Source organism: Macaca nemestrina, chromosome 5 (genome assembly GCF_043159975.1).
Source record: "Macaca nemestrina isolate mMacNem1 chromosome 5, mMacNem.hap1, whole genome shotgun sequence".
In the NCBI taxonomy this organism is placed as follows: domain Eukaryota; kingdom Metazoa; phylum Chordata; class Mammalia; order Primates; family Cercopithecidae; genus Macaca; species Macaca nemestrina.
Genome location: NC_092129.1, coordinates 139,269,184 through 139,293,738, shown reverse-complemented (window position 1 = coordinate 139,293,738; position 24,555 = coordinate 139,269,184). Strand labels below are relative to the sequence as shown.

Here is a 24,555-nt window from a genome sequence, read left to right as displayed (position 1 = left end):
ATACCTCAAAATACTGTATAACCTTTAACCCAGCAATTCACTCCTTGATATTTATCCTATGGAAAGTATCATGTCAAACAACAGGTGATTTGATTGGTTAAATAAATTTTGCTTAACCATGCAACAAAAACAACAAAAAATAAGGTTGTTAAAAATGGTATTAGAGAAGTGTATTTACTGACATGGAAAGATGTTCATGATATACTGAGAAAACTAATAAAATACACTTGAATAATCAACAAAGATACGTAAATAGGCATAGAGCGTTGAATATCACTTTATCCAAAATACTTTCTCTAACCACTCTATACTCCTTATCCTGCTTTCTTTTTTTAGGCACTTATCATTACCTAACATGGACTTATTTATTGTCTGTCTTCTACTATTTAATGAGAATATGAACCTTGTCTGTACTGTTCAGTGTGTTATTTCCCATATCTAGACCAGTTCCTGACACTTTATTGGTGACCAATACATATTTGTTAAGTGAATGAATGGACAGAATTAATACCTTGGTGTATGTATTTGGAATAACATACACCAAGGTATTAATAATATCATACACCAAGGTATTACTAACAGTGGTCTTGGCTGGGCCCAGTGGCTCATGCCTGTAATGCCAGCACTTTGGGAGGCTGAGATGGGCAGATCACTTGAGCTTAGGAGTTCGGGACCAGCCTTGGAAACATGGCGAAACCTCAACTCTACAAAAATACAAAAATTAGCCAAGTGTGGTGGTGGTGAGCACCTGTAGTCCCAGCTACTGGGGAGCCTGAGGTGGGAAGAATGCTTGAACCCGAGAGTTGGAGGCTGCAGTGAGCCATGGTCGTGTCACTGCACTCAACCTGAGTGACAGAGTGAGACCCTGTGTCAAAAAAAAAAAAGTAATAATAATAGTTGTTTCTAGGTAGATGAAATTACAAGTTTGTGTGTGCTTTTCTGAAATGAACAGAAAGGGAAAGAAAACCTCAAACCAACTATATATTTTAAAGAGAGGTAAAGAAATATGAAGGACAGGTAGGAAAGGTTGTGGACATAATATTCCTTACTGCTGAGATGAAAACTGAATTGTAACATATCCCTGTTAGTTTCAGAGACCATGAAGACTCACCCAAATCAAGATGATAGATTATCATGGGGTTGGTATATGAATAGAAATCCAATGTATAAGTCAATTACAAAGGACCAGAGCTTTTAAATTCTTCTCCCATTAAAGGCCCTACCTAGACTCAAGACCCAGGTATAAAAGACTAGTCCTACCTGGTTGAGAAAGAAAACTCTCCTAGGAAGACATGGAAAAAATAGAGCTTGGGTGATAATACAGAATATATTCTCTTTCCTACCTCTCAACATTAACTGAGGATGTACTATGTGCTAGACATATTGTATGCCATGGGAAACACAAAGATAAAGATTCCTCTTTTATTCTCTCAGGTCAGGTGGGGTAGCTCACACCTGTAATATGAGCACTTTGGGAGGCTGAGGCAGGATGATCATCACTTGAGCCTAGGAGTTCAAGACCAGCCGGGGATGGGCACAGTGGGTCATGCCTGTAATCCCAGCACCTTGGGAGGCTGGGGCGGGTGGATTATCTGAGGTCAGGAGTTCGAGACCAGCCTGGCCAGGATAGTGAAACCCCATCTTTACTAAAAATACAAAAATTAGTTGGGTGTGGTGGTACACACCTGTAATGCCAGCTACTCGGGAGGCTGAGGCAGGAGAATTGCCCGGGAGACAGAGGATGCAGTGAGCCAAGATCACGCCACTGTACTCCAGCCTGGCCAACAGAACAAGACTCTGTCTTAAAAAAAAAAAAAAAAAAAAATGGCTGGGCAGGGTGGCTCACGGCTGTAATCCTAGCACTTTGGGAGGCCAGATCACAAGATCAGGAGTTTAAGACTAGCATGGTCAATATTGTGAAACCCGGCCTCTACTAAAAACACAAAAATTAGCCAGGGGTGGTGGCACATGCCTGTAATCTCAGCTACTTGGGAGGCGGAGGCAGGAGAATCACTTGAACCTGGGAGGCGGAGGTTGCAGGCTCAACCAAGGTTGAGCCAAGATTGTACCACTGCACTCCAGTCTGGGTGACAGAGCAAGACTCCGTCTCAAAAAGAAGACCAGCCTGGGCAATATAGCAAGACCCCATCTTTAACAACAAAAAAAGAAGCTCTCGTTTAGTGGAGACAGACGTAAGAGTCTTTAAATAAGACAACGAAATAAATTTTACAAAGAAACAAATTACAGAGTGCCAAAGAAGGCTGACTAGATCTGGGTGGAATTCTGGAAATTCTTCAAGGAGGAGGTGGTATCCAAATTGGGCTTTAATGGGTGAGTGGGGGTGGGAGAAAGATTATTCCAGGCTAATAGGATTATTAATGCAAAACCAGAGAGGTGTAATACCAGATATTGCACACCTGGAAAATTGCACTTTGAGGTGACGCAGTGTAAGATGTAATATAATGTTTCCTGAGCAGTATTCATTACTATATGCCGGGCCCTGGGCTATGTATTGGGAACCATATTGAACAATGGCACATATAAAGTCCCTGGAACTTTTGAACCTTAAAAGCAAATTTGCGGAACACATATAATTATATAATCAGATCTGTCATAAATGCTAAGAAGGAAAATTACAAGATATTATGGGAGCATATATCAGGCAAATTTAACAGTCTAGGGAATCAGAGAAGGAAGTCAGGGAACTAATTTAAGATCCAATCTAAAGGATGAATTGGAGTTAGAAGAGCAGATAAGGAAAGAGTTCAATTTGCATGGTAAAGAAAGGGAACAGAAAATGTGAGGTCATGAGAGGAGATGATACATTTGAGGAATGAAAAGGTTAGTAATGCAACTACAGTCAGCAAGAGGGAAAGAGGCATGAAATGAGGTTGAGGAAGTAGGCAAGGGATTGAGTATCATGATCACTGGCTATATGTGCAAAAAGAGTTAACAGAGCAACATAAGCAAAAACTGATGTGGCTTGGACTTGAATGTCAATGGAGATGGTAAGCTGGATGGAATCGAGATTTACTTTGGAGAGGGACCTGACAGAATTTGTAACTGCCTATGGAGCAGTTAGGGAGAGAAGAGCACTAAGAGTGACTTTTAAGTTGTTGTCATGAAAACTGTTGTGCCATGCATTGAGAATGGATAACAATGGAGGAAGAAAAAGTTGGAAGGAGGCTGAGCACAACCATTAATTTAGTTTAGGACATGCTCAATTTCAAATGCCTATGAGACAATGAAGTGGAAATGGTGAGTTAGGTTGTTAGACACTTAGAAGACTCATTTGACTAGAACATAAAACTTGCATTTCTCACATGGCATTTTAGCATAGGACTGGATGAAATGGCCTAGAAAGAAAGAGCAAATTCTGGAGAACTGGGCAAGGACTAAGCCCTGAGAAACTCAAAAATTTAAAGATTATGTATGAGCAACAGCAAAGGATACTAAGCAGGAGCATCCAATGTACTAGGAGGGAAAGAAGTGTGACAGAAGCCAAGGGAAAAGAGTTTTTGTAGGAGAAAGTGATTCTCGGCCTCAAATGCTGCTCATTTGAGAAGTAAAATGTATCTACTGACTTTGGCAACATAGTAGTGACCTAGACATGAACATAGTTGCTAAATATTAACCCCGCAAAGGGGTATATACAAGCTGTGAGAAGATCAGAAGCCAGACAGGAGTGGGTTAAGGAGTAAATGCTGGAACAAGAATATAGAAGGTCCTGAACACTGAGGATTTGGGATTCTTTGTGGGCAACAAGGAACTGCTGAAATTCTGAAGAGGAGTACCATGCTCTGATCTATACTGTAAGAAAATAATTAACAAGAGTAAGAACAGTCTGAAAACCTAAGTTAAGAATATGGTTAGAAAACTTCCATAGGAGTCTAAGGGGAAAAAAAAAAAGATGACAGAAATGGAAAAGTTGAGTTGTTACCTTGTTGGAGGAGGAGTTTGAGAACGATGACACTTTTTCTGGGCTCTTGGATTTTTCTGCTTTCCCAGGCTTCTCTGTAGGCTCCTTACTATCACTTAAAGACTTCTGAGATTTATCAAAGATGTTAATTCCCAAGATCTGAGCTACTTTGTCCAGTTCAGATTGCTTCTTTTCTGCCTCTTCTGCCTCTCGCCGTAGCTCTGCAATGTCCTTCATAATGTTATCCTGAAGGCGACTCACCTCCACCAGGAGCGGATCTTTGTGGCCATCCTTCTCCCTTCGTTTCTTGCGCAGCATTTCTCCTGAGTAGTCAAATGTCAACAAAAAGAAGCACAGGGAAAATAAGATGAGTCGTTTCTCATTTACAAGTAGTAATTTGTCAGGGCTTTATGGTTACAAAATCTTTGCCCACAAAAGTTTCTAAGGGCGGCCAGGCACAGTGACTCACGCCTGTAATCCTAGCACTTTGGGAGGCTGAGGAGGGTAATTGCTTGAGTTCAGGTGCTTGAGATCAGCCTCACTAACATGGTGGAACCCCGTCTATACTGAAAATACAAAAACTTAGCCAAGTGTGGTGGTGGGCACCTGTAATTCTAGTTACTCAAGAGGCTGAGGCAGGAGAATTGCTTAAACTCAGGAGGCGGAGGTTGCAGTGAGCCGAGATCACACCATTGCACTCCAGCCTGGGTGATAGTGACAGACTCCATCTCAAAAAACAATTTTTTTTTTTTTCTAAGAGCAAGTAAGACTCTCCTTCCACATGGGTTGGTGTAAGTGAAGCTTCTATGAAGGTAAAGGATGGGTTATGACATTATCTTTTGTATAAAGGTTATAAGGTAAGGATCTATGGACAGGCTTCAGGGGCTCCAAGAACTCCCATAACAGTATATATAATTTTGTGTGTGTCTCTCAAAAACATTAATAAGTGTTATAACTATGAATCTAGCAGTTGTCCTCTCTTCAGAGTGCTGAAGAATTATTTAGAGGGTAATATATTTGACTTTATCTGATCTAAGGACACTTTAACAATTTCTTCAATGAGTTTTAGGTTTTGCCTCTGGTTAACCTTTTTTTTTTTTTTTGGTAGAGATGGGGTTTTGCCATGTCATCCAGGTTGGTCTTAAACTCCTGAGCTCAAAGTGATCTGCCCGCTTCAGCCTCTCAAAGTGCTGGAATTACAGGTGTGAGCCACCACACCCTGCTGGCTTATTTAATGTTATCTCCTATTCTAAACTGCAGATCCTCTGGCGTTAATCCTCACAGGATAAATAACTCAATTTCTCATCCCTAAACAATCCAAACCCAGACAGAAGCAATTACATCTTCTCCTACTCTCTGTTCTTTCATCCTATCAGTATTTAGAAGTCTTGTTATGTTCTTTTCCTCACTGTGTATGTGAATTCCTAAAAGCATAAAAAAATGGAATAAAAAGGAAGGCATCAGGGAACATTTTTGTGTGTGTGTGCCAAATTTAAGGAAAGACCAGGTACTGTTGCTCATGCCTGTAATCCCAGTGCTTTGGGAGGTTGACATAGGAGGATCACTTGACTCCAAAAATTCGAGGTTACAGTGAGCTATGACAGCACTGTATCACTGCACTCCAGCCTGGGCAACAGAATGAGACCTTGTCTCTTAAAAAAAATAAAATTAAATTAAAAAAAGCTGGGCGTGGTGGCTCACACCTATAATCCTAGCACTTTGGGAGGCCAAGGAGGGCGGATCACCTGAGGTCAGAAGTTCAAGACCAACCTGGCCAACAGGGTGAAACCCCGTCTCTACTAAAAATACAAAAATTAGCCGGGCATGGTGGCACGTGCCTGTAATCCCAGCTACTCGGGAGGTTGAGGCAAGAGAATTACTTGAACCCGGAAGGCGGACGTTGCAGTGAGCTGAGATTGCGCCACTGCACTCTAGTCTGGGCAACAGAGCAAGGCTCCATCTCAAAAAAAAAAAAAAGAACTCAAAAATGATGAAGACATATTGAAAGGACACAGGAACTAACTCACAAGGGGTCTCACTGGCCAGATTTGGAACAATGTGTGCATGAAAATAAATAATGATAATAAAACATTGTAACGTATCAAACGAAGAATCCATGAATTCATACTCATATAAATGGATAAACAAATGGCAGTGAGGGTTAGGAAGTTCCCTCTTATAGTAGAAAGCCAACTAATAAAGGTAGAAGGAATGAGGAAACTTGAAAAATCACTATTTGATATCATCACAGGCCAGGCACAGTGGCCCATGCCTGTAATCCTAGCACTTTGGGAGGCCGCAGAGCTCAGGAGTTTGAGACCAGCCTTGGAAACATGGCAAAACCTTGTCTCTAGCCAAAAAAAAAAAAAAAAAAAAAATTAGCCAGGCATGGTAGCTCATGCCTATGGTCTCAGTTACTCAGCAGGATCACCTGAGCCAGCTGCAGTGAGCTAAGATTATGCCACTGCCACTGTACTTCAGCCTGGGTGACACAGCGAGACCCTGTTTCAAAAATTTATTTTAGTTTCAAAAAATTTTTTTAAATAACTATTATCATAATATCTGGCTCAGGCAAGACTCATCAGTGGATGCTAAAATCAGTGGGTGAAAGTTTGAGGAGTAACTGAATATTTACAAGGTCTCAAAGTATCTCTTCTATAAGATACATATTAATTTAAAAAGGTAAAACAGTAAGTTTATAGTGGAGAAATCTGGCAGACACCACTTTAACCAAATAATTAAAGTTAACATTACCAGTAATGGGACAAATCAACACCTGATACAAACTGAGCATCAATTCTGTGATAGTCTTGCCAAAAATGAATAACCTGAATTTAATCATAAGGAAATAGACAAATAAAAAATTAAGGGATATTCTACAAAATATGTGACCTCTTATTTTCCAGAATGTTAATGTTATGGAATACAAAGACTCAGATTAAAGAAGAGTATAAGAACATGAAAACTGAATGTGATAAATAATCTTGCACTTTCTTTTGCTATAAAGGGCATTAATGGGACAATGTGAAATATGAGTAAGATTGGTAGACTGGATAATAGTATTGTATCACTGCTAATATCCTAATATCCTAATATCCTAATATTAGCAGTGATACAATAAGTGTATTAAGGATATGCACCTTCTTTGTTGTTAGGAAATACTTAAGTATTTAGGAGTAAAGGAACATCACATCTACAAGTTACTTTAAAAAGCTCAGAAAAGGCCAGTGCAGTGACTCACGCCTATAATCTCAGCACTCTGGGAGGCTGAGGCAGGAGGATTGCTTGAGGCCAGGAGTTTGAGACCAGCCTGGACAAAACAGTGAAACTCCATCTCTACTAAAACTACAAAAATTAGCCAGCTGTGGTGGCACATACTTGTAATCCCAGCTACTTGGGAGGCTGAGGATTGAGAATCACTTGAATCCAGGAGGTAGAGGTTGCAGTGAGCCAAGATTGCGCCACTGCACTCCAGCCTGGGCGACAGAGTGAGACTCTTTCTCAAAAAAAAAAAAAAAAAAAAAAAAAAGTTCAGGAAAAATTACACACACACATACACACACACACATTGAGAGAGAGAAAAAAAGATAGAGCAAGTGTATTAAAATGTTAATAATCTGGCAGGGTGTGGTGGCTCATGCCTGTAATCCTAGCACTTTGGGAGGCTGAGGCAGGTGGATCACCTGAAGTGAGGAGTTTGAGACCAGCCTGGCCAACATGGCAAAACCCCATCTTTACTAAAAATACGAAAAAAATTAGCTAGGCATGGTGGTAGGTGCCTGTAATTCCAGCTACTTGGGAGGCTGAGGCAGGAGAATCACTTGAACTTGGGGGACAGAGGTTGCAGTGAGCCGAAATCACGCCACTTCACTCCAGCCTCGGCAAGAGGGCAAAACTTCGTCTCAAATCTTCATCATCATCACCATCATCATCATCTGGGAGAAGAGTACCTGAGAATTCTTCGCACTATTATTGCAACTTTTTTGTAAGTTTAATTATGTAAAAAAAAATTTTTTTTAAATGAAGTTTCACGTTACTGAACCTGTGTGAGAGTAGCAAATTTGGTTCTCCTACATAAGTTATTACAAAAAGGCAATCACGCAAAGCAGCTGATACCTTGTTGTTTATGAAGCCGCTCTAACTCGGTCCTAAGATAGTACATCTTCTTCTGGCGGGCTTCCCGGTCATTCTTTAGTTTTTCCCTCTCTTCAATAACCTGCAAAATACAAAATGGTAAGAGAGTCCATCTCCTCCAACACTCTCTTTTCTATTTCTCTCTTCCAGAAGCCTTCATGCTAGACATTATCTGACTGTAAGGATCCAAATGCCTGCACACAGGCTCTGACCTTACAGTCAAAGTGATATTTCGTTCTAAGTTCCAGAATAGAACTGTCCATCTTTTCAAAAACTATACTGTCCAGAAAGGTTGTTTTTTTGCTTTTTGCAGGAAGCATCTAGGGCACTGATAGCAACTATTAGATAGTGGTTCTAAGTTCCAAAGGGAACCATATGTATGTTATATATAGAACCATAAAGGAACTATATATGTTATGGGTAAGGGACATATTTCATATTATTTATTTTCACTGCTCCTTGGAAAGCAGGGATAACCCATAGGCAGTGTGCCCAGAGTAGCATGTTGTTTAAACCTCACAACATTTTCTCTATTTTGTAGTTAGAAAACTGAGGTTGTACAAGATTAAGCAGAATACTCAAAGTCACACATTAAGTGTAGATTTACAATCCAGGTATATCTGCCCTAAAGCTCATGATCTTTCAACTATACTACTACCTAATGGAAAAAAGCAAATATGGCTTGTCTATACTATACCAGCATATAATAGGCTGATATGTGTCTATAACAGACCTATGTATTATCAGCACCCTGACTTAAGGACTAGATTTATAAAAGGAAAGAGAAAGTGTATGACCTTCAAACACTGTCTCTGAAGTTTTAAGTTTTGTCTATATTGAACCTATTTCCCTTTCTCAAAAGACTTTAGTAAAACTAAAGACTGAAGTTAAGTTTCTATTGAACTTAAATACTCTGAAGTGTCTTTTGTCTTCCCAATAATTGGCTAAAACTTTTTAACTGCAAAAAACTGAGACTGGCCCTCTATTTTTTTTTCTTCAGGTCTTAACTTTTTTTTTTTGAGACGGAGTCTTGCTCTGTTGCCCAGGCTGGTGTGCAGTGGCATGATCTCGGCTCACTGCAACCTCCGCCTCCTGGGTTCAAGCAATTCTCCTGCCACAGCCTCCTGAGTAGCTGGGACTCCAGGCGCGTGCCACCACACCCGGCTAATTTTTTGTATTTTTAGTAGAGAAGGGGTTTCACCGTGTTAGCCAGGATGGTCTCGATCTCTTGATCTCGTGATCTGCCCGCCTCGGCCTCCCAAAGTGCTGGGATTACAGGCATGAGCCACCACGCACGGCCAGGTCTTAACTTTTATGAGCAAACCAAATTATACACATTACATTTTTATGTTTCTAACAAGTTACATTTTTATGTTTCTAACACATACAATTAATAGTATGTGTTAACTCTTCCACTCAAAATTCTTCTATTATGTATTCCTTATCTTGATGTAGTTTTCACCTACTGCTCTAAATTATCAGAATTATTAGAATTATATCTTTACCCCAGTCACTGCTTTCTTCCCACAGCCTGGGAACCCAATGAACCTGGATAATATAAAAAATGATTTTAGAGGCCAGGCACAGTGGCTCATGCCTGTGATCCCAGCACTCTGGGTGAGGCTGGCAGGGGAGGATCACTTGAGCCCAGGAGTTCAAGATCAGCCTGGGCAACACTGAGAAGACCCCATCTCTATATAAAATATATGTATACGTACACATACACACACACACACACACACACACACACATAATTTTTTAAATAAATAACATGTCAAAAATGTTACTGTTACTCCTGGGCTCTAAGATAAACCAGATCAAGCAAAGTTTATTTGTTGGTTTGCTTCAATTATCAAGCAACAACTAATTATTAGCTTTAACTCACATAATCACTACAGGGTAAGAATACAGAATTCGGCTGGGCGCGGTGGCTCACGCCTGTAATCCCTGCACTTTGGGAGGCCGAGGCGGGCGGATCACGAGGTCAGTAGATCGAGACCATCCTGGCTAACACGGTGAAACCCCGTCTCTACTAAAATACAAAAAATTAGCCAGGCGCGGTGGCGGGCGCCTATAGTCCCAGCTACTCCGGAGGCTGAGGCAGGAGAATGGCGCGAACCCGGGAGGCGGAGCTTGCAGTGAGCCGAGATGGTGCCACTGCACTCCAGCCTGGGCGACAGAGTGAAGACTCCGCCTCAAAAAAAAAAAAAAAAAAAAGAATACAGAATTCACTGGGATCAAACAGGCTTACTGATTCTCCTTCACCACACCCAATTTTGGTTCCCCACTCCACTATGAAATTATATTGAAGACTTCAAGGCTCCCAGTTCCTATCTACAGTGTTTGAAGACCATTAATTTGGATAGAACTAAACTTAAAAAAGAGAAGTCTGGGCCGGACACGGTAGCTCAAGCCTGTAATTCCAGCACTTTGGGAGGCTGAGGCGGGCGGATCATAAGGTCAGGAGATCAAGACCATCCTGGCTAACAGAGTGAAACCCCGTCTCTACTAAAAATACAAAAAATCAGCTGGGCGTGGTGGCAGGCGCCTGTATTCCCAGCTACTCGGGAGGCTGAGGCAGGAGAATGGCGTGAACCCAGAGGTTGCAGTGAGATGAGATCATGCCACTGCACTCCAGCCTGGGAGACAGAGTCAGACTCCATCTTAAAAAAAAAAAAAAAAAAAAGCGTGTGAAAAACTGAGGAACAATATACATTTCTCAGGGTGATGACGGCAGCCTCCAAAGGACTTCAAGTGAAAGAGCCTTACAAATTTTCAACCCCCTCTAAAAAACATATACAAATGTATGGTAAAGTAGAAAACTCAGGCACAGGATGCCCAAAGCTAATATTCACCTTCTGCTTCTGGGAAGCACGGTTCTTCTCATCAGAGATCTTCTCTGGATTGTATCTTATGAGTGACGGAATGGACACCTGAACAGGCACTTGGGCCGCAGGAATTGAGCCTCGCACAGACTCTTTCTGCTTAGGCTTATCAGGAGTCACAGTGGGGATCACACGCAGATTGGGACGGCTACGAGTAGCTTGTTTGGTTATTGGCATTATCCTGTGTGGTTCAGGTACAGGGTGGTTTGATGGTTGAGAGGTGGGATACATGGGCCATCTTGAGGCTGCATATGCCATGTAATGCCTATAGGCATCAAAGGAGGCAGGGGGAATGGCAGGTCCCTGGTAATTTGGAGGTATCCGAGCTGCAGCAAACTGAGAGGCCCTTGGCATGTGAAACTGAGATAAAGCAGCAGTGTGTGGAAGTCTAATTGGGGCAGATGGGGCTGATGGCAACATGCACCTGACTGCAACAGATGACTGAAACCCACTACCAACCACCTCTGGTCCTGAAATATGACCCACTGGATGGTCAGACTTTAGGAATGGAGGGCTATTTTTTGTGAGCAGGTAAGGATCCACAGGAGAAGGTGGGTGGGGATGGGACACCTCTGGAGAGTGGGTATTGCTATGATGTGCCTCCCTGCTCTCTAGTCTGTGGGGATCTGAGGAACGTCGATCAGCTGAGAAGCAGTGGTCAACTGAGGAACAGCGGTCAGCTGAGAAGCGGTGGTCAACTGAGGAACAGCGGTCAGCTGAAAAGTATCGGTCAACTGAGGAACGGCGGTCAGCTGAGGAGCGTAATGACGGCTTCTTGCCATGAAGTCGTTCCTGGGTGCGTGCAGCCAATTGACTAATCTCCGCTACTCCAATATCCAGCCCTATTGTCTTGAGCAAGTCATGGATCTTCGCATATTCTGGATTGGTCTCTTCTAGTGATTCTAGCTTTACAGCTGGAGCTGAAGACGGCAGGGAGCTTGCCTTCTGCCTAGTAACTTCACTCTCAGAGCTCCCAAGGGGCTTTGGTAGAGATTCTGCCTTTAAATCCTCTTCTTCATCCCCATAGAGAAATTTCTCCTCATCTTCAATGTCAGGAAAGCTACGTCGCCTTTTTTCCTGTGTACTAGTAGAATCAGCCAACATGCTCAGAATTCGGGAAAAACCACTGCCATCCTGGCTAGCTCTCTCATGGGGCAGCAGGAAGTCTGTGTGTCGCTCAGGTCCCTCAGCCTTCAAATCTAAATTATCCTTGTGGCATAGAAAACTTCCAAATTTTTCTCTGAGAGGACTGTTGTCTTTGGGAATCCCAGGAAGAGGACCCCATTGGTAGAGGTTGCCCTGAGGTTCCTTCAAGGCAGTCTCTACCATAGTCCCCTTGTTTTCAATCTCTGAGGCAAAAGCAGCAATAGCACCACTTAGTGGAAGGGATGGGTGCCCAGAGTAGAGAGGGTGATCCTGGCTGGAGCTGGTACTGCTGGAAAAACTCTCAAGCTGCAAAGACAAACACAACTGATTTAATCTTATGCAGAATCTCAGAAGATTAGTAACTGAGATAAATTACTTAAATACTTTGGTCTTTCTGAATTAACAGGTGAGAGATAAGTATGGATAAAAGGGAGGACAAATATCCTTAGCCAGATTCAAAATGTGAGTCACCTTATCTCCAGATGTTTCTGCTGTTAAGGAGAAACAAGGAAGTGAGGCAATCTGGATGGAATCCTCACCTTTATCTATGTGTTAAAAGGAAGTTGAATTCAAAAGGATTTTAGAGATCCCCTAGCTTGTTTTCTTTTCTATGGATCCCCAAAAGAAAAGAAAAAAAAAAAGAGAGAGTGCGCTGCTTTGGCTGAAGTGGGGAGAGGAAACTCTGGAACACTAACTCATCAGCATTCCCTTGCTTGAGAACTTCTTCAGAAGCCTTTATCTCCTAAGAGGACAGCTAAAAACTAGTGGTCTTTCCATTAGTGGTCTCACCATCCTTTCACAGGTGACGGAAAAATATCAAGGCTCAGAATGGTGAGGTGACTTGTCTAAACATCACAGTAAGTTGGTGGTAGAAGAGGGTCCAGAATCAGAATCACCTGATTTCTAGTTCAGTGTCCTACAACTCATACATCTTGTCTTCTCTCTAAAGAGAGATGAGAAAATTGAGGTCACCTCCTCCCTTTGCCCTTCAAGCTTCATTTCCAACAAACCCATATTCAAAGATTGCCAAAGGATAATCCAATTTAAGGAAAAAACTTATAGCAGATACTCTCCAAAATATCTATTTATTAATATAAAGCCTAATATACAGCAATATAACCCTCTACTGATGCATTAAAAGGCCTACAGTTTCATTTGGAGAGTGCTAGAAGGTGTAGCTCACAGTCCTAGAAGGCATAGCTCACAATGTTGGTCCAGCATATATTACAAAGACACCATTAGAAACATAGCCCACAGGAAAGTAAACAGGCATTAAGATATTAGACAGACTAGCAAGACGCCCTACAAGAAATGAAGCAGAGACCTGCATGGAAGGCTCCATTATGTCCACCTCAATCCGCTTCTTCAAAATGGACTTCTTGGGCATCACAGATACTTCTTCAGGCCGATGCAAAGAATATCCTGGCTCCGATGCTGTTAGGACACCTGACAATCCAGGGATGGAACAGCCAGTACCACCACCATCAACTCCAACCAGCTCCTGACTCAAGCTCCTACTTCGCTCCTCCTCTTCCTCTCGCTTTCGTCTGGCAAGATCCAGTTCTCGAAACTCAGGGTCGAGAAACCTAGGACTTGGGCTTCGTCTACGCTGTCGATAGTTGCGAGTTCCTGATGTAAAACTTGGGTGATCCCCTCCCATGCTGTTTATCTTCACTGTGTCATCATAACGGGGTCTTTTGGCCTCCCGGTTCCTTTCTTCAGATCGTATAGAGTAGCCTTTGAGTTTTTCTCGATTCCGTTCTGTTCCCCGCAAAAGCTCATCATGACAACTGATATGGGGACTATAATCAGATCGATGCAGGAAAGTTTCTTTTGTTCGGTAGTCCTCATCCAGTTGTCCCAAGAAGGGACTGAGAGGCCCTTCCTCCTGGGAAATATATCGCTCAAGACCCCGAGAGCACTGGGAGCTTCGAGTGAAGACAGAATCATCAGTCAGGTCATCCCTGAGGAAAAAGAGAAGCATCATTGAACAAATGGACTTTGTCAAGGGGGCTATAAAATGCTTAAGGCAAAAGCCTATTATCATGAAGTCCAAGAACATTTCCTCTCCCTTTCCCTGGGGTGCAAGCAGCTTTGGCCTCTAACCAAGAGTTAACATTACCAATATATCTAGACAGAGTTCTTGGGTAATATCTTTGACTAGACTTGGGGCATGCAAAGTATCATGCAAGTTACACAACTCCACACAAGCTAAATTCTAGCTTTTTGCTACTGAAAGTGTAGTGAGGACCAAAGAGCATTAGCATTACCTGGGAACTATTTAGAAATACAGCTTCTCAAAGCTCCACCCCAAGCAGATCTGAACTAGAACATGCATTTTAACAAGATCTCAAGGTGATTTTTTTGTACTTTAAAGTTTGAGAAACACCAGTCCAGATCAATGGGATTTTTTTTTATTTTGTTTTGTTTTGTTTTGAGACAGAGTCTTGCTCTGTCGCCCAGGCTGGAGTGCAGTGGCACAATCTTGGCTCACTGCAAGCTCCGCCTCCTGGGTTCACACCATTCTCCTGCCTCAGCCTCCTGAGTAGCTGGGACTATACGCACCCACTACCACACCAGGTTAATTTTTTTTTTTTTTTTTTTAGTAGAGATGGGGTTCCACCATGTTAGCCAGGATGGTCTTGATCTTTTGACCTCATGATCCGCCCGCCTTGGCCTCCCAAAAGTGCTGGGATTACAGGCGTGAGCAACCACGCCCAGTCTGTTTTGTTCTGTTTTTTTTTTTAAGACAGAGTCTCACTCTGTCGCCCAGGCTGGAGTGCAGTGGCGTGATCTTGGCTCCCTGCAACCTCCACCTCCCTGGTCCAAGCGATTCTTGTGCCTCAGCCTCCTAAGTAGCTGGGATTACAGGTGTGCACTACCACGCTGGCTGATTTTTTTGCATTTTTTTAAGTAGAGATGGGGTTTCACATGTTGGCCAGGCTGGTCTCGAACTCCTGACCTCAGGTGATCCGCCCGCCTCAGCCTCCCAAAGTGCTGGGATTACAGGTGTAAGCCTCCGCACGTGGCTCAGATCAATGGTTTTAAAGCTGTGTTCCAGAGGTTGTAAAGAGTGCTCAGGAGCTACCAAAAGAAAGGAGGTACTAGAAAAGCAAAACCAGCAGGGCTCTGGACCTTCTACCCCAGTTAAATCATACTATATCCAACTTTAAGTCTGTATATTAAGGTTCTAACAATTCAATTGGAAAAAAAGTTTCACTATAGGGTAACTTTTTAAAAAAATGATTATTCTAATTAGCATGATTTTCTCATAAGTTTTAGAAGGTTCTCCAATGCTTTGCCTCGATGGTTCACATATTAAAAACCAAAAAACTCTCTCACAGCCTGTTTTGTCACCCTCTTTGCCTTCTCTGGATATCTACAAAAACTCTGCTATTCTCGGGCTTAGAAACGAGAAAGTGATGGTTTGGTTCACCTTATATTTTTATTTCATTAAATACAAATGTCTCAGACCTTTGTGGCATGAGGTAAAAATCTAGGATGGGACATCTATTCTTTCAGCTGAGAACTCTATACCACACCCAATAGTCCTAACCTTCTCGGGGGCTATGGCTATGACACAAAACGAAAGTTTCTGATTTAAATCATAGACAGAAATAAAGATCCTCTAGCACTTTATGTATGAAATTTCTAAATAATCTGAATAAAAAATAAAAGTTCTTACATGTCACTCACATTCCAGAGTGAATTATCATCTAGAGGATGGTAACTATTAGTGTTTTCTGCAGTTTCTAGTAGCTACTTTTGTTTTTTGTGAGTTTCTAGAAATGACTTTTCCTAGTTTTTTTAGTAGTTGCTTTCCTATCTCTAAGACTATGCCAGCAGAACCTCAAAACGTTGCCTTTTCTTATTCACCAGCCTGCCTTTGTTCAAAGTTGTAGACCTAGGAATAAATTCATGAAAGGTTATCAAGGACAAACTTTATTTACCTTCTCTAACAAGAATGCCACTTGTGGGAATCCAGGTTTCTGTTACCCACCTTCTTCCCAAGAATTTGGGAAATGTTGAAGTTTCAATGTAGTATGAAATAGGAATAAATGGGAATAAACCAAGGATGATTTCTGAAATCAAACTGGGGTAAAAATTTTTCTCTATAGGTCTGTCAGCCATAAACACACCCATTTCCAGAGAGGAATATTCATGAGTTGAGTCACTCCATTGTCAAAACACCATTTACCACACAAGAAGTCTCTGATCATATTAGTATAGGGAGAGAAAACATAAGCTCGATGAGGAGTGGCAAGTTCATTCACACTCCGACATTCAGCTCCCCACTAGAACTATTACACGTCACCATGAAATGGCATACTAGCCCAAGATCTAATCCAGTACTATCAAGAAGCTATAAATGAGATGGCTCTCAAAAAGCCTCAGTCCAGACTTGGAATCTCCAGTAGAATGAGACAGAAAAAAGGCATAAAAACAGTTTTCTTTTTTTTTTTTTGAGACGGAGTCTCAGCTCTGTCGCCCAGGCTGGAGTGCAGTGGCCCGATCTCAGCTCACTGCAAGCTCCGCCTCCCAGGTTTATGCCATTCTCCTGCCTCAGCCTCCCGAGTAGCTGGGACTACAGGCACCCGCCACCTTGCCCAGCTAGGTTTTTTTTTTTTTATTTTTTAGTGGAGACGGGGTTTCACCATGTTAGCCAGGATGGTCTCGAGCTCCTGACCTCATGATCCACCCGTCTCAGCCTCCCAAAGTGCTGGGATTACAGGCTTGAGCCACCGTGCCTGGCCTGCATAAAAACAGTTTTCTTAATAAAGCTATCACATATATGTAGGCATAAATCAGGTTGCTTATTAGAAGCTCATGTCCTCCTTCCCCAGAACTCCAAAAGGATATGAGAAGAGAACTGGCTGTAGTAAGAGTGAGCCCTAAAAAGAGTACAATCTCCTATACCCTGAAAGAGTCCAATGATGGACACTCCCTGAAAGCCTTGGTTAAGAGTTCAACTGTTATCTAAAATAAGGTCTATCTATTTAAAAAACTGATTGCTGGAGTTGGGTAATGAGGACATGGGGGTTCACTATACTATTCTACATTTTTATGTTTACAAATCTCTGTTAAACAAGTTTTAAAAAAATGTATATATGTCCATATAAAAACTTTTATACCGATGTTCAGAGCAGCATTAATCATAATTGCCGAAAGTGAAAAGAATCCAAATGTTATCCATTCATTCACCACTGATGAATGGATAAACAAAACGTGGTATACCCATACAATAAAATATTATCAGCGATAAAAAGGAATGCTACAAACACGGATGAACCTTAAAAAAAATATGCTAAGTGAAAGAAGCCAGTTACAAAAGACCACATATTATATGATTCTATTTATATGAAATGTCCAGAATACGCAAATCTATAGAGACAGAAAGTACATTAGTGATTGCCCACGGCTGGGGGTAGGGCGGAGGGAGTAATGGCTGAAGGCACAGAGCTTCTTTCTGGTATAATAAAAATGTTCTAAAATTTATTGTAGTGAGGGATGCACAACTCTGAATATACCAAAAATCACTGTACACTTTAAATGGGTGAATTACATAGTATACAAATTACATCTCAATAAAGCTGTTAAAAAATGTATATATATTTTAAAAGGTCCTTCAGAGCCTAAACTCTGTATTCTTTTCTGTTGATGAGCCCCAAAAATGCCCCAAGAAAGCTGTTTGCTTCTATTCCCTAAAGTAAATCAGAGGGGAAAAAAATCCTACTCCTTCAATCTATCAGAATAAGGAGAAGGAATTAGGAGATAAACTGGGCACAGTGGCTCACACCTGTAATCTTAGCACTTCAAGAGGCCAAGGCAGGAGGACTGCTTGAGGTCAGGAGACTAGCCTGGACAACATAGATAGACCCTCAATTTCTAAAAATTTATTTTTTAATTCACCAGGTATGGCAATGTAGCCCACAGTCCTAGCCACTCTGAAGACTGAGCTGGGAGGACCACTTGAGCCCAGGAGTTTGAGGTTACAGAGAACTATGATCACGCCACTGCACTCCAGGCTGGGCAACAGAGCGAGACATTGTCTTTTAAAAAGATAATGATTTTTTTTTTTTTTTTTTTTTTGAGACGGAGTCTCGCTCCGTCGCCCAGGCTGGAGTGCAGTGGCCAGATCTCAGCTCACTGCAAGCTCCACCTCCCGGGTTCACGCCATTCTCCTGCCTCAGCCTCCCGAGTAGCTGGGACTACAGGCGTCCGCCACATCGCCCGGCTAGTTTTTTTTTTTGTATTTTTTAGTAGAGACGGGGTTTCACCGTGTTAGCCAGGATGGTCTCGATCTCCTGACCTCGTGATCCACCCGTCTCGGCCTTCCAAAGTGCTGGGATTACAGGCTTGAGCCACCGCGCCCGGCCTGATTTTTAAAAAATAAACAGCTCCATGAATGGAACATTAAATGTGCAAATTACTTTGATGAACAGGAGAAATCAACCTCACATCCACAGGTCTTTAGAAGCCAAGTGTTTTAGAATTTTTCACATTACCTGTTCATGTTTCCTTTTGAGAAGAATTCCAGTCCTACATATAGGGCTGCTAAGGTGAAGACACTAAAACCCAACTTCGCTACCATCCAAACCTGATATAAAACTTAACAGATTCAATAAAGGAAGAGAAAGAATACTAGAGTCTCAGAAAAAAAACAAATAAATAAACATCTGGCCAGGCATGGTGGTTCACACCTGCAATCCCATCACTTTGGGAGGCTGAGGCAGGAGGATCACTTGAGCTCAGGAGTTTGAAACCAACCTGGGCAACACAGTGAGAACCCATCTCTACAAAAATAAAAAAAATTAGCTGGGCATTGGGTGGTGTGTGCCCGTATTCCTAGCTACTTGGGAGGCTGAGGCAGGAGAATCACTTGAACCCAGGAGTTAGAGGCTACACTAAGCTATGATCGTGTCACTGCACTCCAGCCTGGGTGATAGAGTGAGACCCTGTCTCTTAAAAATAAATTTAAAAGCGGTCGGGCACAGTGGCTCACACCTGTAATCCCAGCACTTTGGGAGGCTGAGGACGGTGGATCACGAAGTCAGCAGATCACAAAGTCAGGAGTTTGAGAACAGCCTGGCCAACACAGTGAAACCGCATCTCTACTAAAAATACAAAAAAATTAGCCGGGTGTGGTGGCCGCACCTGTAATCCCAGCTACTCAGGAGGCTGAGGCAGGAGAATTGCTAGAACCTGGGAGGCGGAGGCTGCAGTGAGCTGAGATTGCACCATTGCACTCCAGCCGGGCAACAGTGCAAGACTCTGTCTCAAAAAAAAATTAATAAATAACTTTTAAAAAACTAAACATCTACATACACTTTCTTTTTCTTTCTTTTTTTTTTTTGAGACAGAGCCTTGCTCTGTGCAGTGGTGCAATCTGGGCTCACTGCAAACTCTGCCTCCCAGGTTCAAGCTTCTCCTGCCTCAGCCTCTGGAGTAGCTAGGAGTACAGGTATGCACCACCACTGGGTAATTTTTGTATTTTTGGTAAAGATAGGGTCTCACCATGTTGGCCAGGCTGGTCTTGAACTCCTGACTTCAAGTGATTAGCCCACCTCAACCTCCTAAAGTGCTGGGATTACAGGTGAGAGCCACTGTGCCAGACCTAAACATCTACATACAAAGGATATAAATGGCCTGTATCATCGGTTGAAGACTAGACTCACTGTCAGGAGACATCCTGAGTATGCCAATGGTCCTGTGGCCTGGTTTTAATGGACAGTAATTATCCACACAAACCATACTGAACAAAAAGGAAAGAAGAGAAATGTGTAGGGGGCAACAGTATTTTTTAAATGGCCTTGTATCTCTGTTTAGAACCTCAATCTCACTTTCTCTAAAGTAGACCTGTGTCTCTGAAACACGATTCTAGAAAGAAGACTGCCACCCCAAACTCCCTAAGAGGAAAAATTTTAATTTCTGTAATTTAAAAATACAATTAGTTATCTGAAGCACACGTGCATAACAAAGTTTATGCAAAGGGGAAGTGACATACTAGGCCTAAGAAGAGGAACTGCTGAAACTAACTCAAAACCTCAGCAAAGAATGAAGACAATCATACTACGTACCACCTACCCAGACTACCTACTCAATCATTTCCCAAAACAGAAGCAGCCAGAAGGGCAAGGGCTACTGCCCCAATTAAGTAATACAGTCATATATCTTGAGGCCCTTTAGAAGCTTCAATGTTATATGACATAAAACTATTCTGCCTTGCTTCTTCTATGAGAAAACACCAAATGGCGGATGATGTCAGTGGGAGGGGTGGGGTGGGGGCAGAGGCCCCAGGGCCCTGGGATGGGGAACCGCGGTGGCTTCCCCAGAGGGGCCGGGGTTGCAGCCGTGGATGGGGCTGAGGCCGCGGAGCTCATGAAGGCAAGGCCAAGGATAAGGAGTGGATGCCTGTCACCAAGCTGAGCTGCTTGGTCAAGGACATAAAGATCAAGTCCCTGGAGAACTATCTCTTCTTCCTGCCCATCAAGGAATCTGAGATCACTGACTTTTTCCTGGGGGCCTCTCTCAAGGATGAGGTGTTGAAGATTATGCCAGTGCAGAAGCAGACCAACACTGGCCAGTGCACCAGGTTCAAGGCATTTATTGCCATCAGGGACTACAATGGCCACATCGGTCTGGGTGTTAAGTGCTCCAAGGAGGTGGCCACTGCCATACGTGGGGCCATCATCCTGGCCAAGCTCTTCATTCTCCCTATGCACAGAGGCTACTGGGGGAACAAGATCCACAAGCCCCACATTGTCCCTTGCAAGGTGACAGGCCACTGCGGCTCTGTGTTGGTGCGCCTCATCCCTGCGCCCAAGGGCACTGGCATTGTCTCAGCCCGTGTCCAAGAAGCTGCTCATGACAGCTGGTATCGATGACTGCTACACCTCAGCCAGGGGCTGCACTGCCACCCTGGGTGGCTTTGCCAAGGCCACCTTTGCTGCCATCTCTAAGACCTACAGCTACCTGACACCCGACCTCTGGAAAGAGACTGGATTCACCAAGTCTCCCTATCAGGAATTCACTGACCACCTCATCAAGACACACACCAGAGTCTCTGTGCAGAGGACCCAGGTTCCAGCTGTGGCTACAACATAGGGTTTTTATATAAGAAATATAAAGTGAATTAAGCCTGGAAAAAAAAAAAAAGACTGTTCTGCCTTGCTTCACTGCATCCACAGCCAATGGAACTTTGAAGTACTACCAACGGCAAAACTGGTCCTCAGACTTCCTGCCCAGCTCTCCCCCACCCACCTAGATATGCTCTGTGCAACACTGCAAGTGACAGTCTCAGTTTGAAACTACATCACATTGATTTATTGCTACTGCTACTCATTTGTCAAAACTCCCAACGTGCTGGGCAGAGACCATAACAGTCAAGGTCTCAGCTCTGAGAAAGAGTGCTTTCCTGGACTTCCATCCACACTTTGATTTTTGTGAGCTGAAAAACACCTGACATGATTATTTACATTCTATATATGGTTAAGTTCCTAGCACCTGAGGTCTATATCCAACTCTCTTGGGTGTATCTACCCTTCCTCAGCACTCAATAGTTGTAAAATGATAACTGAACTTAAACATTTTTGAAGGTCTCTAGCTTTTTGTTAATACTTTATCTACTTCACATCACATACACACATATATTAGACATGAACTTATCTAAACCCTTTCTGAATCTATGTTTCAGCCTGGATAAGCTAAAAAATAACACCATTTTAAAAAGACTTCCCATTTTGTCCAGAACTTTTCTTTGGAAAGGGACCTCTCATAGTTTCACTGTTTTTGAATCTATACCATCTCAACTGTTCTTGGTTTGGAGGACTCTTGATTATGTCCCCTCAGCCTCTTCTTTCTAATCAGACTAGGATGACCTTTTTAAAGTCTTTTTTTCTATACAATTTATTCAGCAACAGAGTCTATACATCATTATACTCTTCCCACTTAGAAATTCTATCCCAACATTATATTTTGTACTGGACACGTGGCATAGGAAATAACTTTAGAGCTGGCACCATCCTTTCAAATATATCATTCAGAAAACAGCAACATTTCTGCCTTCAAGTACTAGTATAGTATGCCCTGCCTTAGGTGATGCCTACCTGTCCACGTCTTCCAGATTATCCACTGGTGACCCCAGCCGATCACTAAGCCGTCGCCGTTCTGGTGTGCTAACACAGAAGTGGTCATTGCCAACAGTGATCCTTAAGCTCTTTTCCAAAGAGTCAGAACGCAGACCAGGAGAGCGTCTCTACAAAAGTAAAAGATAATACGGTTAGTCAATAGGGTCGACATCCCTGTATCCAAAAACATTCTCCTCCCTAGTTACAAAGTTAGCCAGGCATGGTGGCTCATGCCTGTAAACCCAACACTTAGGGAGGCTGAGATGTATAGGCCCAAGCAAGAATGTGAGACCAGTCTGGGCAACACAGACTCCATCTCAATTTAAAAAGTTTAAAATTAGCCAGGTGTGGGGTGCACACCACACCCGTGGTCCCAACTACTAAGGTGGCTGAGGTGGAAGGATAGCTTAAGCTTGGGAGGTCAGGGCTGCAGTGAGCCATGACTGCACCACTGTACTCCAGCCTGAGCAATGAGTAGGACCTTGTCTCAAAAACAAAAACCAAAAAACCATCCTGCAAAGTTGGGGTTCAACAAGGTAAGAAATGGTTATGGTATGACACTATTCCAAAAATAAAGCACTTTCTAAAAATTATCATTTTCTTAGAGATATAAGCCCATACCTCTAACTCTCCTAAACAGCGACCTCTCATTCTACTGGGCATGGGAAAAGAGAAGTGAATGAAGTCCCTGCTCTCAGAACCTACATGTTTCTAGTGAAGGAGATAAGCCAAAAAGTTTAAAAAAAAAAAAAAAGTACTTCTGGTAAGTGCTATAAAGTCATTAAAATATGATATCATGAAAGGAGTTACTTCAGATAGGATGGTTAGAAAAGGTTTTTCTCGGCCGGGCGCGGTGGCTCAAGCCTGTAATCCCAGTACTTTGGGAGGCCGAGGCGGGTGGATCACGAAGTCAGGAGATCGAGACCATCCTGGCTAACATGGTGAAACCCCGTCTCTACTAAAAATACAAAAAACTAGCCGGGCGTGGTGGCGGGCGCCTGTAGTCCCAGCTACTCGGAGGCTGAGACAGGAGAATGGCGTAAACCCGGGAGGCGGAGCTTGCAGTGAGCCGAGATCGCGCCACTGCACTCCAGCCTGGGTGACACAGCGAGACTCCGTCTCAAAAAAAAAAAAAAGAAAAAGAAAAGGTTTTTCTCAGGTGATAACCTGAGGCCTGAATGATGACATGTTAGCCTTGCAAAGAACAGGTAGAAGGATGTTTCGGGCAAAGGAAAGAACCACCTCAGTATTGAGCTTGGTGTATTTTAAGTAACAGAAAAGCGGCCAGTGTGGCTGCAGCAAAGTGACAGAAGAGGAAAAGATAGGCAGAAACCACGGTTGGGAAATTTGGATTTTATCCTTAGTGCAATTAAGTTACAGGAGGGTTTTACACAGGATAGTGATATCATCTGACTACATTTCTCCTCCAGATGCTTGCACAGCACACCCTCACCTCCTTCAGATCTTTATTCAAAAATCACCTTCCCAGAAGGCTTTCCCTGACTACTCTATCAAAAATTTTACCTCCCCGGGCCAGGCATGGTAGCTCATGCCTGTAATCCCAACATTTTGGGAGGCTGAGGCAGGAGAATCACTTGAAGCCAGGAGTTTGAGACCAGCCTGGGCAACACAGTGAAATCCCTCCCCACACCAAAAAATTATTTAAAAATGAAATCAGCTGGGATGTGGTACACGCCTGTAGTCCCAGCTACTCAGGAGGCTGAGGCGAGAGGATCGCTTGAGTGTGGGAGTATGAGACTGCACTGAGGTATGATCACACCACTACACTCCAGCATGGGTGACAGAGCAAGACTCTATTCACACTCACACACACACACAAACTGTAACTCCCTTCTCTGCTTTTAGTACTTCTTTTTTTCCTTTTTTTGAGATGGAGTCTCGCTCTGTCGCCCTCAGTCTGGAGTGCAGTGGCGGGATCTCAGCTCACTGTAAGCTCCACCTCCCGGGTTCATGCCATTCTCCTGCCTCAGGCTCCAGAGTAGCTGGAACTACAGATGCCCGCCACACACCCGGCTAATTTTTGTATTTTTAGTAGAGATGGGGTTTCACCGTGTTAGCCAGGATGGTCTCGATCTCCTGACCTCGTGATCCGCCGGCCTCGGTCTCCCGAAGTCCTGGGATTACAGGCTTGAGCCACGGTGCCCGGACCTATTTTAGTACTTCTTAGTCCTTCTTAGTACTTAATTACATTTAACATACCATGGCGTTTCTAACTTCATCTTATTATCCAACTCTCCCTGCTAGAATATTAACTCTATAAGGATAAGAGTTTTTGCCTGGTTTGTGCTTTGTTGTACCCCAGGGCAGTCCAGAACAGTGCCTA

At 42.9% G+C, this 24,555-nt stretch overlaps 1 protein-coding gene across 7 annotated transcripts in view; it reads right to left on the bottom strand.

The window, feature by feature from the left end:
- The window catches only part of LOC105489576 (zinc finger protein 318), a 62,317-nt gene that overhangs the window by 35,396 nt on the left and 2,366 nt on the right, over positions 1 to 24,555 (bottom strand). For all 7 annotated transcript variants that reach the window (XR_011623703.1, XR_011623702.1, XR_011623701.1 and 4 more), the window contains exons 2-6: positions 22,191 to 22,339; positions 13,409 to 14,048; positions 10,909 to 12,390; positions 8,036 to 8,135; positions 3,941 to 4,242 (exon numbers count right to left, since the gene is read on the bottom strand). Coding sequence is in view for 2 of the 7 variants with exons in the window: in XM_011754469.3 (XP_011752771.2) it covers positions 3,941 to 4,242; positions 8,036 to 8,135; positions 10,909 to 12,390; positions 13,409 to 14,048; positions 22,191 to 22,339 (2,673 nt within the window). In the remaining 5 variants the exon portion in view is untranslated. The remainder of the gene's footprint in view (positions 1 to 3,940; positions 4,243 to 8,035; positions 8,136 to 10,908; positions 12,391 to 13,408; positions 14,049 to 22,190; positions 22,340 to 24,555) is intronic.